This window comes from Zootoca vivipara, chromosome 13 (genome assembly GCF_963506605.1).
Source record: "Zootoca vivipara chromosome 13, rZooViv1.1, whole genome shotgun sequence".
Lineage (NCBI taxonomy): Eukaryota > Metazoa > Chordata > Lepidosauria > Squamata > Lacertidae > Zootoca > Zootoca vivipara.
In genome coordinates, this window is record NC_083288.1 from 44,447,538 (window position 1) to 44,462,831 (window position 15,294).

Below are 15,294 nucleotides of genomic sequence, written 5' to 3' on the forward strand. Positions count from 1 at the left end.
TTTGTGGTCACCAGCATCCTGCAAAATAGGTTCATGAAAGCTATATGGCATAAGAAATAAAGTTGTTCATATCTAGGAAACTTCAGGACTTGCTTTTCTTTAAAGAAATGATTTTACAATTGTGATAAAATGATCACATTGTTTTTGCACATTTATATAACCTGGTAGAAACAAAAGAAGGGAAAAACAAAATGTGGAGATGAGCTTTGAAGAAACCAAAATATGGACCTGCGTTGGCCGGGAATCGAACCCGGGTCAACTGCTTGGAAGGCAGCTATGCTCACCACTATACCACCAACGCTTTTCGTGTAAAGCAGCTTATTCTCTGATTCTTTATGGCTAAGCATCCTATTAGTTATGCCTGTGCGTTTCCACATGGTGGCGCCATTCACTAAGGATTTGAAAGTTGTGGGTCGCTTCATACATTTATGTCGAAGTTTTTCAAATTTCACTCCTTGAGGAGGAGGGCAATCCCTTTCTTTACACCTCCACAACTATAGTAAAAGTTAAAGCACTGTCGAATGGTAATTCAGTATCGAAACACACCGTGCTACCTTTTTGAAATGCTTTTTTCTAGTTCCATGGCTCAACTTCAAATCTTTAAGCACCTCTGCTAATTCTCTAAGAATAATGAAAGCATCGGTTATTGATCTGGGACGCAGGACGGAACAAAGACCCTTGAAGGGTCTGGGGAGTAAAATACATGCTCCAGGTGAGGCTCGAACTCACAACCTCGGCATTGCTCTCACAAGTACTGCTGTATAAGTACCGCGCGCTAACCGATTGCGCCACTGGAGCTGCTGCTCCGCAAGCTTCTGCCCAGTTTTCCTTGTGTGGCTCTCAAAGTTTTCGAAACTAGTGTCTTTTTTTAAAAAAAACAAAAACAAAATCTAGCGGCACAGAAAATTCCACTTATTTATATTTTAATGAAGGACAGACATGCGTAGCAAGGATTTCAAAGTAAATGGGAAAGATTGTCCTGGAGTATTCTTAAGTCACTATCACATCTTTGTGTGCCTGACTTTTTAAGACCAGGCCGCCCCAGTACAGTAAGTGGTTTTGTCCCACAGAACATCCACCGGAGTAAGCACGACAGTTAAGCTGGAATAAGCATTCAAATAAGGGTTATGTTTTAAAACACGGGGTAATCTTTCGAGTTACACAGAACTCTTTTTCAAGGGGCATGTTCAGAAAGTAGTTTGAAAGAAAGAGCAGTAGAAGCTTCAGAGCCACAGCACTTCAGCTCCACGCCCCTGTCCTTGAAACTACAGGATATTTTTTTTAATGGCAGAAGTACTGTACAGTACTGTACTAACAGAAGTCTACAATATGTATGCAATAAAAATCCATTTTGTCAGAAGTGGGATTCGAACCCACGCCTCCAGGGGAGACTGCGACCTGAACGCAGCGCCTTAGACCGCTCGGCCATCCTGACTTTCTGAACTTTTACTCCACCCTCCCCACATATTTGCAGATTACAGTAATACATTCTCTCCTCTACCTTTTCCCAATGTAAACTTTTGGCATATTATTATCATGTAAACCTTTATGGTTTATCATTGCATCCTCATATATTCATTTTTTTAAAAGGTATACCTTCAAAGTATGAATTTCAATGAGATTAAGAAGGAAGCACCCTCATCGACGAAGGCAATAAATTGCTATACAGTACATCCAGCAGCGCGACTACAATTTAAGGAACGTCAAGGGTGCTGCCACAACTTATATGGAAGCCTTTGGGAGTGCCACTTTACGGATTGGTTCTTACGTGCAAAGTCATTACGTCGTTACTGGACACTTATGCGCAGGATTCACACAACAAGCATTCACAAGTATACATTATCTGTTGTTGTTTTTTGTATGTTTGATGACCGACCACTGAGCAGCGTAAACTGGCAGGACTGATAAATCCACCGTGCGTTTGTGTTGATGTGGCGGGGACCAAAGGTATGCCGTAACTTTTGTTGGCCCGTTCCCACGGTCACGGTGTTGGTCTGAGTCTGCTGATTGTTTCAGTCTTTTTCAAACAGTGACGGAAGAGAAAGCTCTCTGCAGGCTGATGATTCAGGTTAATTAGAAAACACAGTCCTGGGGTGTTCGGCGAGGAAAATGTACTGACTGGAAGTTATTAAGTATGGTCTCAATTGCTAAGCTCAAATGTCACCTTCCGTGACGTGACATCACTTTGCACAGAAGCAGACTGAAATCGTGGCTATTTCCATAGTATGAAAGGTTGCACGACTGTTCATCACTTGGTAGTCGTGGCCGAGTGGTTAAGGCGATGGACTAGAAATCCATTGGGGTCTCCCCGCGCAGGTTCGAATCCTGCCGACTACGCAACACGTAGCTTTTTTGTTTGGGATCTTTACAACCTCGCTTCTTTTGTTGTGGTTTCCTACATTTTTAAATAATATTTTCACACGGTAACCGACCCTTGGGCTGGAGAAATGGTGCCTGCTGTTTGCTAGCTGTGTCCTTTTACGCAAACCACGCAACACTCACGATAGGCGGCTTAGAGAAACTGGGGTTGCTGTTCCTGTCGCTTAGTGTGTTTCAAAGAATGGATTCAGCCTCGATAGCGGTGTGGATACGTTTTAAATCTCCCGCTTGGTCGATTCAGTCGTTCACCTTTTAATTTCTGAAAAGCAGACGTGCAGGAAGCGATTGAAAAAAGTTTCCTCGGCCCTTCAAACTTGGGAGCTGCATGTGTTTGTTTTTCAGCTGATAAGGGTTACGCATTTTTTAATATGTTCAGATGATACACTATCTCCTGGACAGTTAAATTTCGCAGGCACCAAATATGGCTGAGCTCTGGTTACCTGAACATACCTCACATTGCACTTTGCCCTGAGAAATCGTTGGTTAACTTTGCGCACAGAATTTATGTGCAGCAAGAAGGAGACAGTCTACAGTATTTGCTTCTTGTTCATGGGTTGTCACAATTGAGGTATGCTGCATAGCAGGGAGAACTCACCACTTTTTCATGCATAAGCGTTGGTGGTATAGTGGTGAGCATAGCTGCCTTCCAAGCAGTTGACCCGGGTTCGATTCCCGGCCAACGCAGAGTTTTCCTTTTCCGAGCTTTGATAGTTTTATGGGTGTTTTTTAAAAACTATTAAAATACTGTTTTCCAGTTTTCGTTTTCAAAACAATTATTAAACTTTCCGTTCAGGGAATAAAGAAAGAAGTGGAATGAAAAGGGAGCATAGGTTACATTTTATTTCCGTGGGAAAATGTGCATGCATGGGCAAATTTTTATTCAACCTGCTCTGCAGCATCTTCCTTCCTCCCTTCATGAGTCTTTTCGTTGAATAAAAACTTGCAGTTCTGCTGCGTTACGGTAAGTTAAAGCTCAGGATTGAAAAATTAGGCATAGTTTTGAGGAGATATTTGAACCATGGCAAAATATGTTACTGTATATAAAAGTTTGTATCAGCCATTTCTACCCATGTGAAAAAAACATATGTAACCAGCTCCTCGTTAGTATAGTGGTAAGTATCCCCGCCTGTCACGCGGGAGACCGGGGTTCGATTCCCCGACGGGGAGAGGTGATATTTTTTCCCCCCTCAATCCATTTTCAAAAGCAATTATAACGCTACAAACTCAGTGATATGGATATTTGATTTACAGTATATGAATGAAGTCTTATTAACTTAATGTGCGAGTGGGGGTGTTGTAAAAGATAGATAGCGCTGCTTAGCTAAACTTACACGCAGACTGTTCATTGATCTCTTGCTTGATTTGTGCCTTGTTTAATTTCTAAAATACTGGGCTCACTGCCCTAGACTAGCTTGGAAATGTTATCTTTTCACCTGAAAACCCTTTCCTTCTACGCTCAGCAGACTGTGATTTCGGCACAGGTGTAAGAAAGGAACGCTGTACATGTTCAGAGGAATTCTTTCTTTCTCCTTGGCCCGCTCCAGAGTATTCTTATCAATGAAATAGGTTTTGGGAACCCGGAATGATCATGTCCCTAATTAATTAAACCGCATTTAAAAATAAATATACCTTTTATGTAATGTAATAGCTTAGGGAAGTAGTTGCTTCTCATTCAATCCATCTCCAAAGATGCCTGTCTGCATTTCATTTTATTCCAGATTATTTAAGAAAATAAAAATAATAATTCCCAAATAGCTTTTTAATGAAAGCATTATTTTTTAAATAGTCTTTTTATGAATGTTTTCCTGCTTTACAATAATTGTTGTTTGTGTGTCTGTGCGTGCTTTCTTTAACATTATCCTTTTTGCTGTTGTTGTATGTATATATGTAAGATCACGACCAAAAAGGAAAAAAGGACCAATTCGGAAACGCGAAGGCACCACTGGGATTTGAACCCAGGATCTCCTGTTTACTAGACAGGCGCTTTGACCAACTAAGCCATGGCGCCCCACATGTAAAGAGAAAGCATAGAAATTAGAGGCTTTTATGCAGTTATAATTGCAGTTATAATTGGAAAATGCTCTATGGCAGTAGAGCTCTATGGCAGTAGACCTTTGCTGAATGCAAACTTTAAAAGAGGCAGGCTGCAATCAAGTGTGTACACTCTTCCTCTGTGCAAACCCTCCCACATATGCATGTGATGCCATCTGAGTGTAAATTGTCTCCGTGGTGCATTAATAGCATGCGAACAGAAACACAAATTTTAAACAAAATAAAAAAATTCCTTCCAGTAGCATGCACACGAAAGCTCATACCAATGACAAACTTAGTTGGTCTCTAAGGTGCTACTGGAGCGATTTTTAAAATTTTGTTTCGACTACATCAGACCAACACAGCTATCTACCTGTAACAAATTTTAAAAGGAGTTCTAGGAAGCGTTGTCTCCACTGGGAAAACAAAACGCTGAACTGGATGGGCCTTGGCCTGATCCGGCGGCGCTCTTCTTGTGTTCTTAAGCAGGTTCAATTTTTTTAAAGACACACTTTTAGCTCAAGCAAGTCAGACAAGCTAATTCTCATGCTATGTTAGTTCCACTTGATTTTTTATTTTTATATTTTTATGATTATGGTGTGGACGGTCTCCCTTGATCAGCATTGTTTGCGGTTCTGGGAAAGGCTCGTCTGATGGCTTGCTAACCTGAAACAAAGCAGGCAGTGGGCTGGAGTGCAAATAACACTATTTCTCATGAGGTGGCCAAAGTATTGGAGCCTCAGCTTCAGGACCTGTCCTTCCAGTGAGCACTCAGGGCTGATTTCCTTCAGAATGGATAGGTTTGATCTTCTTGCAGTCCATGGGACTCCCAAGAGTGTCCTCCAGCACCATAATTCAAAAGCATCCATTTTTCGGCGACCAGCCTTCTATATAATACCTAAAAAAACTATTTAAGAGCCTGGGTAGCTCAGCCAGTAGAGCATCAGACTTTTAATCTGAGGGTCCAGAGTTCAGGTCCCTGTTCAGGTGTGTCCATTTTCTCCTTAGGAAATAGAAATCATTGTTCTCTTCAAATTACTCCACTTCACCTTACCACCTTCTTGGCAATTACTGGTTAGCATACCCTTCCCCAGCCCTGGCGCCCTATGATAAGAGTTTTAGTCCAAAACATGGGGTGGGGGCAGCTACTAGGCTGCAGTGGCAGCACTGGGTGGGTGGGGGAGGGGAAAATGGGGGAACAGATAGAAGGAAAAAAATATATTTCTAGATGGGTGAGCTGTGTCCCACAGGTAAAGAAAGCTCTCTGAAAGAAAGAAAGAAAGAAAGAAAGAAAGAAAGAAAGAAAGAAAGAAAGAAAGAAAGAAAGAAAGAAAGAAATATATGTTAGTGGCAGGGGCCCAGCAATGGGGGGCAACTTAGGGGGTGAGTTCCTTGCCTCCCTAACCCCCCTACTCTGGTGCCAACCATGCTAGGCAGGGTTAATTTGGAGGACAGATTGTCTGGGTAACTGAGTATTGTGGCATAAGCTTCTGCAATCACTGACTCGACATTTATTATAATCCCATTTGATCACCATGTGGTTCGGCAGAAGTGGATTAAAAATGCTTTATAAATAACGAAATCTTTTCTGCCTAGCAATTTGTACCGCTGAGGAAGATGGGGAGCTTGTTGCAGTTCCTTTGTGATAAGCAGATTGTTGTTACCTGGAAATATGTAGGGCTGGACTTCTGGAAGAATATCTGTGGCCCTCTAGACTACATAGAATCGTAGAGTTGGAAGATACCCCGAGAGTCAGCTGGTCCAACACCCTGCAATGCAGGAATCTCAACTAAAGCATCTATGACAAAAATAAAAGTGATGAGAGGGGGCTCTGTGCAAATGGGAGGGGCAGTTAAGAGTTAGTTAGAAGACAAAGGGAGAGTTTGAAGGAGAGTTTTAGGGTTGGCCATGATGTGACCTAGAGTGGAAAGGGTTGTCTGCTGTTAAAGGCAGCAAGCTGGAGAGAGGGTCAAAGCATGACCACTATGGGAGAAGCAAGACCCTCTTGGGGTCTTAATGCTGGGAGCCCCTCCATCGTAGGCTCAGGTTGTATACAGTATATGTGTAAATAAGCCATAGATCAGGGGTCAGCAAACCTTTTCAGCAGGGGGCTGGTCCACTGTCCCTCAGACTTTGTGGGGGACCAGACTATAATTTTGGGGGGGGGGGCGTGGGATGAACGAATTCCTATACCCCACAAATAACTCAGAGATGCATTTCAAATAAAAGCACACATTCTACTCATGTAAAAACATACTGATTCCTGGACCGTCCGTGGGCTGGATTTAGATGATTGGGCCGCCCCAACCCCCGGGCCTTAGTTTGACTACCCATGCCATAGATCCTAAATACACCACAGTCTCTGCTGTACCTCATTTCCAAAAGGACTTATGTACCCCTGGTGTGTGACAAAATAAACTTTAGTGCCTTGTGGAGTTTCCTGATTGTGCTCTACAGTATTTAAAACTTTTGTTCAGATGAGGAACTGGGGACTATTTGCGGTCTGGTACGTGAGATCGCGCAGGATTTCAAGACTGACCTGCGGTTCCAGAGCTCGGCGGTGATGGCCCTGCAGGAGGCCAGCGAGGCTTACCTGGTCGGCCTTTTCGAAGATACCAACCTGTGCGCCATCCACGCCAAGCGGGTCACCATCATGCCCAAAGACATCCAGCTGGCTCGCCGCATCCGCGGAGAAAGGGCTTAAATTATCAGGACCTCTCAAAGAACAAAAGGCTCTTTTAAGAGCCACTACACATACTCAAAATTACTGGAAATTGCTTTTGTCTCCTTGCTTTCGGTGTTCCCTTTGGTAGGGCAAAATGCCCATGGTGTCCTAGCAAAAATTTTCTGCATGCAACTAATACAGGTATAAATAGTAAGCGCTCAGGTTGGGGTGGTGGTAGATCGCCATTACAGAATGTATATATGTCCTCCATTATGGTGTAGAAAAATGCAAATATTTTTGGCCACTTCGCTAAGGCTTTAGCAGTCTTCAACCCGAGACACTGCTTCAAATAAGTAATGATACCTTTTGGAGTGTCCAGCCAGCTAAATTATGCCTAGAGCAAACCCATACTTTGATCTTAATATACTTGTAGTGTGCCTATGCATAGGACCAACAGGGTAGAAAGCTTGATTACATGCTATGGGAAATTTTACAGCTCTTTCCGTAAATAAACAGTGCCTCATTATACTGAATTGCTTCCCCTAACCTAGAACTTTCCACTTGTATGAAAAGGGTCCTACACATTTTATTCATACCACTAAAATATATAAATATCACAGCTGATCTAACCTGCAATTTTAACATCCAGCTTTGCTGTTTCATGCTTGAGTTGCCTGGTAAATAGTTCACATTTTTGGATTTTGACAGCATACAGAAAGGTATTTAATAGCAAATCGAAGCATATCTGGTGGTTATCCAATGAGCCAACCTTAAGCATGCTTGGGTTAATTTTACAGCACTGGAATCTGCTGCAGGCCTCTAGCCCAGTGGTGGCGAATCTATGGCACATGTGCCAGAGGGCACTAAGAGGCCTCTCTGGGCACGTGCGCTGTTGCCCAAGCAAGGCCATAGCTTCCCTCGCGTGCCGTTCAAGCAAGGTGCTGAGCAGGCGTTGACTTTTGATGCACCAGGGCCAGTCTATTTCCTACTCAGGAGTAAGCTGCCTTGAGCTCAGCAGGGCTTAACTCCCATGCCAAGAAACACATAAAGACAGCAACCTAAGAAGGGACTGCTGGGTTTACATGTTCGCTGGGCTGGAAGCTGACAGAGAAATTCATTCCGTGGAGGCTGTGATCAAATGGCAGCCAAAGAAACAGTAAAATATAATAATAATTCCTCACCCATCTGGTTGGTTTTTTTTATTACGGTATTAATATTTGTATGCATGCTCGCAGACAATCATTATCTCATTAAAAATTGGGAGAGGGTGGCTATTAGTACAGCACTCCAGTGTTCATTAGTGGTCAAAATTGTGGAGCCTTCTGGAAAAAATATGTATTTTCGAGTTTAGTGGCTCATAACACCACTTTGTTTCGGAGCAATACCAGTGCTTTTTTTCTGTAGTGACGCAGGGGAACACATACCCCTAAACATTTTGTGTATTTATTTTTCCCAATTTGAACTATTTATTTTTCTCCGGTGGCGATTATGGAAAGATAATTTAACAAATTGCAATGCAATAACTTTTATGAAGGATTATTTATTACAACAGCAGTCATAACAGGTCTTTAAATTAGCGCGACAGGCTCCAGATCACCCCTTTTCGCCCCTGCACCTGACCGGATCTCCCACCCACCCACCCGCCCTTTAGGTCTTCCCTTAGTTAGGATGTTCGCTTTGACCTTGCTATGGACTTCGGTTGGTCGCCTTTGGTCGCCCAAAGGGCCCTGGTAGGAGTTTTTTATCCAATTGGCTAATTGGCACCGGCCTCTTGGTTTTTTTGCCTGCCTTGTAGCAATTCATCACAACTTCTTTTGGTACAGTGGTGCCTCGCTTAACGAATGCCCTGTCAGACGAATTTTTCACTATACGAATCGATTTTGCGATCGGAGGTTGCCTCGTCTTGCGAAGCGTGGCCATAGAAAAACAAACCTCCGACTACAAAGTCCAGCGTGCAGCGAAAAATTGCCAGGGCTTTTTGCCGCCTGCCTTCCCCTTGGCTTGGGGAAGGCAGGCGGCAAAACACCCCCACATTGCCGCACTTCTGTTGGGCAGGGGGAAGGAGGAAATCCCGGATCTGTCAGGCGTTTTCGCTGGCTGCCTTCCCCAATTCAAAACACCCCCGCACCAGCGCACTTTGGCTTTGGGTGATGGGGCGAAAGCCAATACCTCTCACTTGCTTTAACCAATAAAGTTGAGGCCTTATTCTACCCATTAACCCTAATACCACGTGTCACTGTGTCTTTATTTATCACGGGGGGGGGAGGTCCTCGAACCGCAAGTAGGTTTTGAATTGCAGTTTGGGCACTCGGTCTCTAAAAGGTTCACCATCACTGATCTTAGCAGACTTTTTTTAAAAGTGAAAAGCAAGTACAGCTCTTTTAAAGAAAAAGTGGAGGGCTCTTAAAAGAGCCTTTTGGTTTAAGTGGAGTGGTTGTTTTCAAAGTTTACTTGGAGCTGGTGTACTTGGTGACAGCCTTGGTGCCCTCCGACACAGCGTGCTTAGCCAACTCTCCAGGCAGCAGCAGGCGCACAGCAGTCTGGATCTCCCGGGAAGTGATAGTGGATCGCTTGTTGTAATGGGCCAAGCGGGAAGACTCAGCAGCGATGCGCTCGAAGATATCGCTGACGAAGGAATTCATAATGCTCATGGCTTTGGAGGAGATCCCTGTGTCCGGGTGGACCTGCTTGAGGACCTTGTAGACATAGATGGAGTACCGTGTTTCCCCTTTTTTAATACGTACTCATAAAGTAAGCCATGGCAGGATTTTTAAGTATCTGCGAAATACAAGACATACCCCGAAAATAAGACATACCTTGTTGCTTTCCTTTAGAGCCTCAGAGAGGCTTGAGACCAGGTGGGAGGGGGTGCATGAATTGAGCGCGTTGCCAGGCGAGCCGCGCTAGGAGGACTCCCCCCCCCCGCTCTTCCCAGGACTTTTTTCCACTCCGGCCGAGCGCCTGAACGGGGAAACCCCTTGGCGTCGGGAGGCCTGCCGGCCTCTTCTGTGCCGCCAGAGCGTCATGGGCTGCATGGCCCAAGGCTGAGCGGCGGCGGGAGGCCCGTGGGCCCTTCCGCGCTGCCGGGGCGGCGGATGGCGGCGGGAGCGCTGCTGGCCCCTTCCGCGCCGCTGGAGTGTCGTGGGCTGCATGGCCCAAGGCTGAGCGGCGGCGGGAGGCCCACGAGCCCTTCCGTGCTGCCGGGGCGACAGGAGCGCTGCTGGCCCCTTCCGAGCCGCTGGAGCGTCGTAGGCTGCATGGCCTGAGGCAGAGCGGCGGCGGAAGGCCTGCAGGCCCTTCCATGCTACCGGGGCGACAGATGGTGGCGGGAGCGCTTCTGGCCCCTTCTGCACCACCAGAACATCGTGGGCTGCATGGCCGCCGGGGCGATGAACGGCAGCGGGAGCGCTGCTGGCCCCTTCCGCGCCGGGGGCGAGTTGGCAGCTGATTGACAGGCGGCCTCGCCAATGCCTGGAGGGAGAGGGGCGGCGAGGAGCACGTGAGGGAGACCCCACCCCACCCCCTAATGGAAACGGCTCGGGGTGGGGAGGCAGGAGCACTTCAGGGAGCGCTGCCGTGGCGCTGCCGCCGCCGCTTTGCCCAAGAAACCCGGGGGGGTGCTTGTCGGGCGGGCCATGACGAACTCTCCCCGTTCCCTCTGGAGACAGGGTGCCACCGCCACCGCCTCCTCCTGGGGCAATTCTGCGGGACTTCAGCATAAAAGCACATTTCCTCAGAGATGTCGCGTGTGTGGCTGGCTGGCTGGCTGGCTACTTGAGTTTAAAGGCGCAGAGGATTCCCGAAGGGGTTCCCCTCGCGTACCCTCGCCCGCCTCCGCACGCGTTCAAGCGGGAAAGGAAGTTTGGCTCCTTGAGCTGCCGCCCCTTATGAATGCGTGTTTCGGTGTTGTGGACAAGGGTCTCGTTTCCCCCTCATGGGACCGGGATTACGCAGGCATCTTTCCGACGACCTACTTGCCATTCACCCCGGAGCCTTTCGCGTCTCTCTCATCTCCCCCCCCCGCTCTCCCGCCTCCATTTCGCGCCCGTCGGCTCCCATGTTAGCGATGGGATGGATGGCAGCACCCCGAGCCAGTAAGGTACCGTACCGTAATAAAAACCTAATAAAAAATTAAGACATCCCCTGAAAATAAGACACCTTGTGTTTTTTTGAGGAAAAAAAGTTATAAGACGGTGTCTTAAAAAGGGGGAAACACGGTAGCTCTCCTTCCTGCTCTTCTTGCGCTTCTTGTTGCCCTTCTTCTGGGTCTTGGTGATGGCCTTCTTCGACCCTTTCTTAGGCATGGGAACGGACTTTACTGGCCCGGGCATTTTCAAACTCAGCTGCTACTTGCGGTTCGAGGACCCGCCCCCCGCAATAAATAAAGACACAGTGACATGTGGTATTAAGGTTAATGGGTAGAATAAGGCCACAACAGGGAGGAGCCTGTTGATGCAAATACAACTGAAACTGAAAGCTCCCCCTGGTGCCACCGGGGTCGTGCCATGGCCCTAGCCACCAGCAGGGAGTCGGATGGGATCCACGACCGCCGGATCCCTTTAAGGGGATACCCCTATAAGAGGAGGGTTGGATGATGGCCACAACCAGTCCTCGAACACACCAGACAACTCCATATTCCAATGCCTACCGCCACCCGAGCCAAAAGGGCTCGCCGCCAATACCCTCACCCGCTGTAACCAAACCCTAATGCTTCGTGTGATATCAGCAAGCCAGATGTCATTTCCTTGATTTGAAAGATGCACGCCATCATCACGGAAGAGAGCCGCCTCACTGAACCTGATTTCAGGGTGCTCCACAACACGACCCTCCATGCCACACAGTTTGCGTGCCAAAACACGATTCAGCAGTTTCCTGGATTTTCCCAAGGCCCGTGGGTTATGATTGTCGTGCCACACTCTCCTCTTGAGCAGTGTGGACCAAAACAAGGTAGTAGCAGGGAACAAGGCAGCAAGTCCATCAAAGTCCTTCTGTATATGAAGCAATAAGTCCACGCTCTTCCTGTATGCAAGATCATTTCCCCCAAGTTGTATAATGATGACATCAGGGGGACCGCAAGCAGCAGCTCGAGCTGCCACAGCAGGCATCAGCTCTTCCCAACGCATCCCACGCCTTGAAATCCAGGAAACGCACACGTCAGCCGGCAAACCCAGGTTGTCGCCAAGGCCACGATCGCACGCCCGCACTCGTGCCCAGTGCACGATGCTGTGCCCACAAATCCAGACTCGTACTGAAGGTGAAGTTGTAGGATGAAGGGAGGTAAGTGGTTGCCAACTAAAGGTCCTTACGAATGTACCCCTTATAGGCGTTCGACTTCCAACGGCCCAATTCCTTGATCCTGTCTGTAGGGAGGCCTAAAGGTGCTGCAGAGGTAGCAGCCCCTATCCTAAAAAAGAATGGGCGGCATATTCTTTTGCTGGAAACCCGCATGCGTCAATTGCCATACGCAGGACCCGCGTGAATTGATGCCTCATCAGCCGGGAACCGTCCTCATGAATGAATAGTGGGCCAGAGCCAGGAGGTCTCAGACACAAATAACGCCTAGTGTCTTTTACAGGACAGGGACCTAGACTCCGTGAAGCTGCTAGTTTTAACCAGGCACCCTTGCCACACTGATCAGTTTTTGAACTCCGGATATGTACTAACAGTTCAGCACTGGATAGCTGAATGTCCTTTAAAAGAAGGCCACGATAGGAATCGTCTGAGTGCTTTTCCACCACTATCTCCCCGACCCTGAGGGCCCCAAAGAAGGATATGGCATAAGCTGCAGAGAATAAACGTGCTTCGTATCTAGACCAACAAATAGACCTCAATTTTTTGCGAACCAAGAAGAGCAAGTCATAAGTTATTGGCCTCCACCCTTCGGCTTTTTTGGGCTCAAGCCTGCCCCAACCATCAATTGCCCTGTGGACGATGAAGTCCGCACAAGGGTCCAGGGAGAATAGAAATTTACTGAAGAATGTAATTGCAGCTGAATGTATTTTTAAAGTTTTAGCTGCCCGCCCCAAAGTGTACTGATGTTCCAAATATTGTAATACGTGATCTGTAGTCGGTGGGATATTGTGTGCAAGGGCTAGAACGTTGCACCGGTAATCCATAAAGTTACACCAGACTTTATTGTAAGAACAGAGAGTAGAGGGGGCCACGGAGGCCAATACTCCCTTAATCACGTTGCGTTTCCAAGGCTCCAGAGGTGGTCCGGGAAGGGTTCTGGCCACTGCTGAGCTAGAGGTGCCAATGACCGGAAGCAGTCCATCTGAAATTGAGATAAAGCATCCGCTATGTCATTCATTATCCCTGGAACAAACTTGGCTGAAAAAATCCCCTCTGCCTTCCCCCAGTAGGACTCCAGAGAGGCATCGCTATCATAATCAGATGACGTACCTGACTCCGAACTGCGCGAACGCGACTTCCTGCAGACATGCTTCTTCTTATGACATCTCTTCCATTCTTGCTTGTCCGGCACAGCTGGCTCTTGATCCCTGTGGTCCTCATCACCTTCAGAAGAGGTGTAGGAGTGCTGTACGTGCTTACCCCCAGAACGGCCCCTCTCCGCTGGCCTGCCTGTTCGCCTTGACTGGTGTTTTTTCCGGGCCTGACGCTGCTCATCCTCCCCATCAGAAGAGGTGTTTGACTCCTGGATATGTTTCGTCTTGGCACGTCTCTTTCCACCCGGCTGCTGGCTCTTCCGGGCATGAGGCTGTGCTTCTTCGCCTCCGGAAGAGATATCGGCCTCAGGATGCTGCACCCTATGCCGCTGACCCTGGGGAAGGCTCAAGGAAGACTGGGGCAAAGATGAGTCATGGAGGGGGGCCTGTACAGTTTGGCCCCTAGCCACAGATGCTACAGATATTAAGGCAGCGACCGGGGACCTGTCAGGCATACCTGACCGTGGATCGTGAAACAAAGACGCGGACGTGCCCGGCTGATCCTCTCGCTGCGTATCAGGAATAACCTCTGGCGAAGGAGACCTAGACGCCTCAGAGGAAGGGTCAGACATGCAGTCCTCATAACTCAACACCAGAGATTTGAGTTTGCTAAAGAATTGCGCCATCGGCTTAGGGGTAGCACCCTTCTTACGTGGAGCCCGCGGTTTGTGGGCTGGCTGTCCCTTTGCGTTAGAGGCAGTGTCACCTTGGGCGGGCATCTTTCCTGGCTCCACATCCTTTGCTGGCTGCGCGTCCACGGCGACTTTGTTACCTGACTCCATCTGGGAACTAACCAACAAGGGTCAATAACAATATTATGTGTCCAAAGTAGTTTATTTATTTATTTATGTAGTAAGTTTTTATTCTAAATTTTATTTATTTTTATGTGTTAATTTTTTTATTATTATTTTTTTATTTTTTTTATTTATCTGTATTATTATTATTAATAATATATAAGTACTATGATTATTTCGCTATAAACTTTAATAATATATGTGAGCGCACGTGCAACTGCACTAGCAAGCCAGATAAATCTATCTTAGAGCCTTTTAAAAAGCAGACACCAGCAAAGGCAAGCTTGAATCAACAGGTAATGTAGCTTAGGGCCAGATAAACCACACAAAGGAAACAATTACTTGCGCCAGAGAGCAATCAGGTTGCCTGGGGCACAGCTGCTACAGTCAAGAGGGAACAATGACTTATACCGGGGAGAACTCCCAATGCAATTAAGTGTCTATTGTTGTTAATGCAGCCCCCAAGGAGAGGCAATGAATTAGCCTGCTCAGTGCCCTGGCAAAGAACGCTGGATTTAAAGGAAAAACAGGTCTACTTAGTATCTACTTGAGGCCCGAGAAAAGCCCAACTTAGTAACTTTCAAGTAAAAGCAAAGATTCCTGAATTAGTTCGTATATAAAGTTGCCTAGGTAACGCACTGCTGTATTTTTATTTATTTATTTAGTTAGAGAAAGGAAAAACAAAACAAAAGACCAAGAGACACACTCAAAATGGCTGCCCGGGGCTGCACACGTGGGGACACTCAAGATGGCACCGGGTTTAAAGGGGGGGGCCACTGAATCAAAATAACCACACACAAGATGGCAACCACAACAAACTAGGGAGGGCAAAACATGTCCCGCGTGCGCCAAGCAGCCGGCACCGAGGGTAGGTCAGGCTCTAGAGGGGGCAGAAACTAGTGGTCGCAATCAAGATGGCGCCTCCCACGTAACCTAGGTAACCAGAGGGGGACAACACGTGGCGCCTGCTAAGGGATGG

The 15,294-nt window shown here is 47.1% G+C and overlaps 2 protein-coding genes and 7 non-coding genes across 9 annotated transcripts; 3 read left to right on the forward strand and 6 right to left on the reverse strand.

Moving 5' to 3' along the window:
* Positions 1-229: 229 nt before the first annotated feature.
* TRNAG-UCC (transfer RNA glycine (anticodon UCC)) lies at positions 230-301 on the reverse strand. Its single transcript has one exon. It is a non-coding gene; the product is annotated as a tRNA-Gly (tRNA).
* A 403-nt stretch (positions 302-704) lies between these two features.
* On the reverse strand, positions 705-798 carry TRNAI-UAU (transfer RNA isoleucine (anticodon UAU)). The gene is made up of 2 exons: positions 761-798; positions 705-740 (listed from the first exon to the last, which is right to left on the reverse strand). It is a non-coding gene; the product is annotated as a tRNA-Ile (tRNA).
* Positions 799-1,352: 554 nt separating this feature from the next.
* Positions 1,353-1,435, reverse strand: TRNAL-CAG (transfer RNA leucine (anticodon CAG)). Its single transcript has one exon. It is a non-coding gene; the product is annotated as a tRNA-Leu (tRNA).
* Positions 1,436-2,255: 820 nt separating this feature from the next.
* TRNAS-AGA (transfer RNA serine (anticodon AGA)) lies at positions 2,256-2,337 on the forward strand. The gene has a single exon. It is a non-coding gene; the product is annotated as a tRNA-Ser (tRNA).
* A 654-nt stretch (positions 2,338-2,991) lies between these two features.
* Positions 2,992-3,063, forward strand: TRNAG-UCC (transfer RNA glycine (anticodon UCC)). Its single transcript has one exon. It is a non-coding gene; the product is annotated as a tRNA-Gly (tRNA).
* A 411-nt stretch (positions 3,064-3,474) lies between these two features.
* On the forward strand, positions 3,475-3,546 carry TRNAD-GUC (transfer RNA aspartic acid (anticodon GUC)). The gene has a single exon. It is a non-coding gene; the product is annotated as a tRNA-Asp (tRNA).
* A 767-nt stretch (positions 3,547-4,313) lies between these two features.
* Positions 4,314-4,387, reverse strand: TRNAT-AGU (transfer RNA threonine (anticodon AGU)). The gene has a single exon. It is a non-coding gene; the product is annotated as a tRNA-Thr (tRNA).
* Positions 4,388-9,497: 5,110 nt separating this feature from the next.
* On the reverse strand, positions 9,498-11,406 carry LOC118079237 (histone H2B 1/2/3/4/6-like). Its single transcript, XM_060281828.1, has 2 exons — positions 11,292-11,406; positions 9,498-9,803 (listed from the first exon to the last, which is right to left on the reverse strand). Exons 1-2 carry the CDS (start codon positions 11,404-11,406, stop codon positions 9,523-9,525), a joined length of 396 nt encoding a protein of 131 aa, XP_060137811.1. The 3' UTR covers positions 9,498-9,522.
* Positions 11,407-12,474: 1,068 nt separating this feature from the next.
* On the reverse strand, positions 12,475-14,303 carry LOC132593062 (uncharacterized). The gene is made up of 2 exons (XM_060281826.1): positions 13,478-14,303; positions 12,475-13,349 (listed from the first exon to the last, which is right to left on the reverse strand). Exons 1-2 carry the CDS (start codon positions 14,301-14,303, stop codon positions 12,475-12,477), a joined length of 1,701 nt encoding a protein of 566 aa, XP_060137809.1.
* Positions 14,304-15,294: the final 991 nt, after the last annotated feature.

What these genes read in the sequence shown, in the direction of transcription:
- LOC132593062 (XM_060281826.1), bottom strand. Translation starts at nt 14,303, where the DNA reads ATGGAGTCAGGTAACAAAGTCGCCGTGGACGCGCAGCCAGCAAAGGAT. An exon ending in TTCGCGCAGTTCGGAGTCAG is followed by an intron (nt 13,350 to 13,477) that starts GTACGTCATCTG and finishes TCTCAATTTCAG; the next exon opens with ATGGACTGCTTCCGGTCATT.
- LOC118079237 (XM_060281828.1), bottom strand. Translation starts at nt 11,406, where the DNA reads ATGCCCGGGCCAGTAAAGTCCGTTCCCATGCCTAAGAAAGGGTCGAAG. An exon ending in GAGCAGGAAGGAGAGCTACC is followed by an intron (nt 9,804 to 11,291) that starts GTGTTTCCCCCT and finishes GTATTAAAAAAG; the next exon opens with GGGAAACACGGTACTCCATC.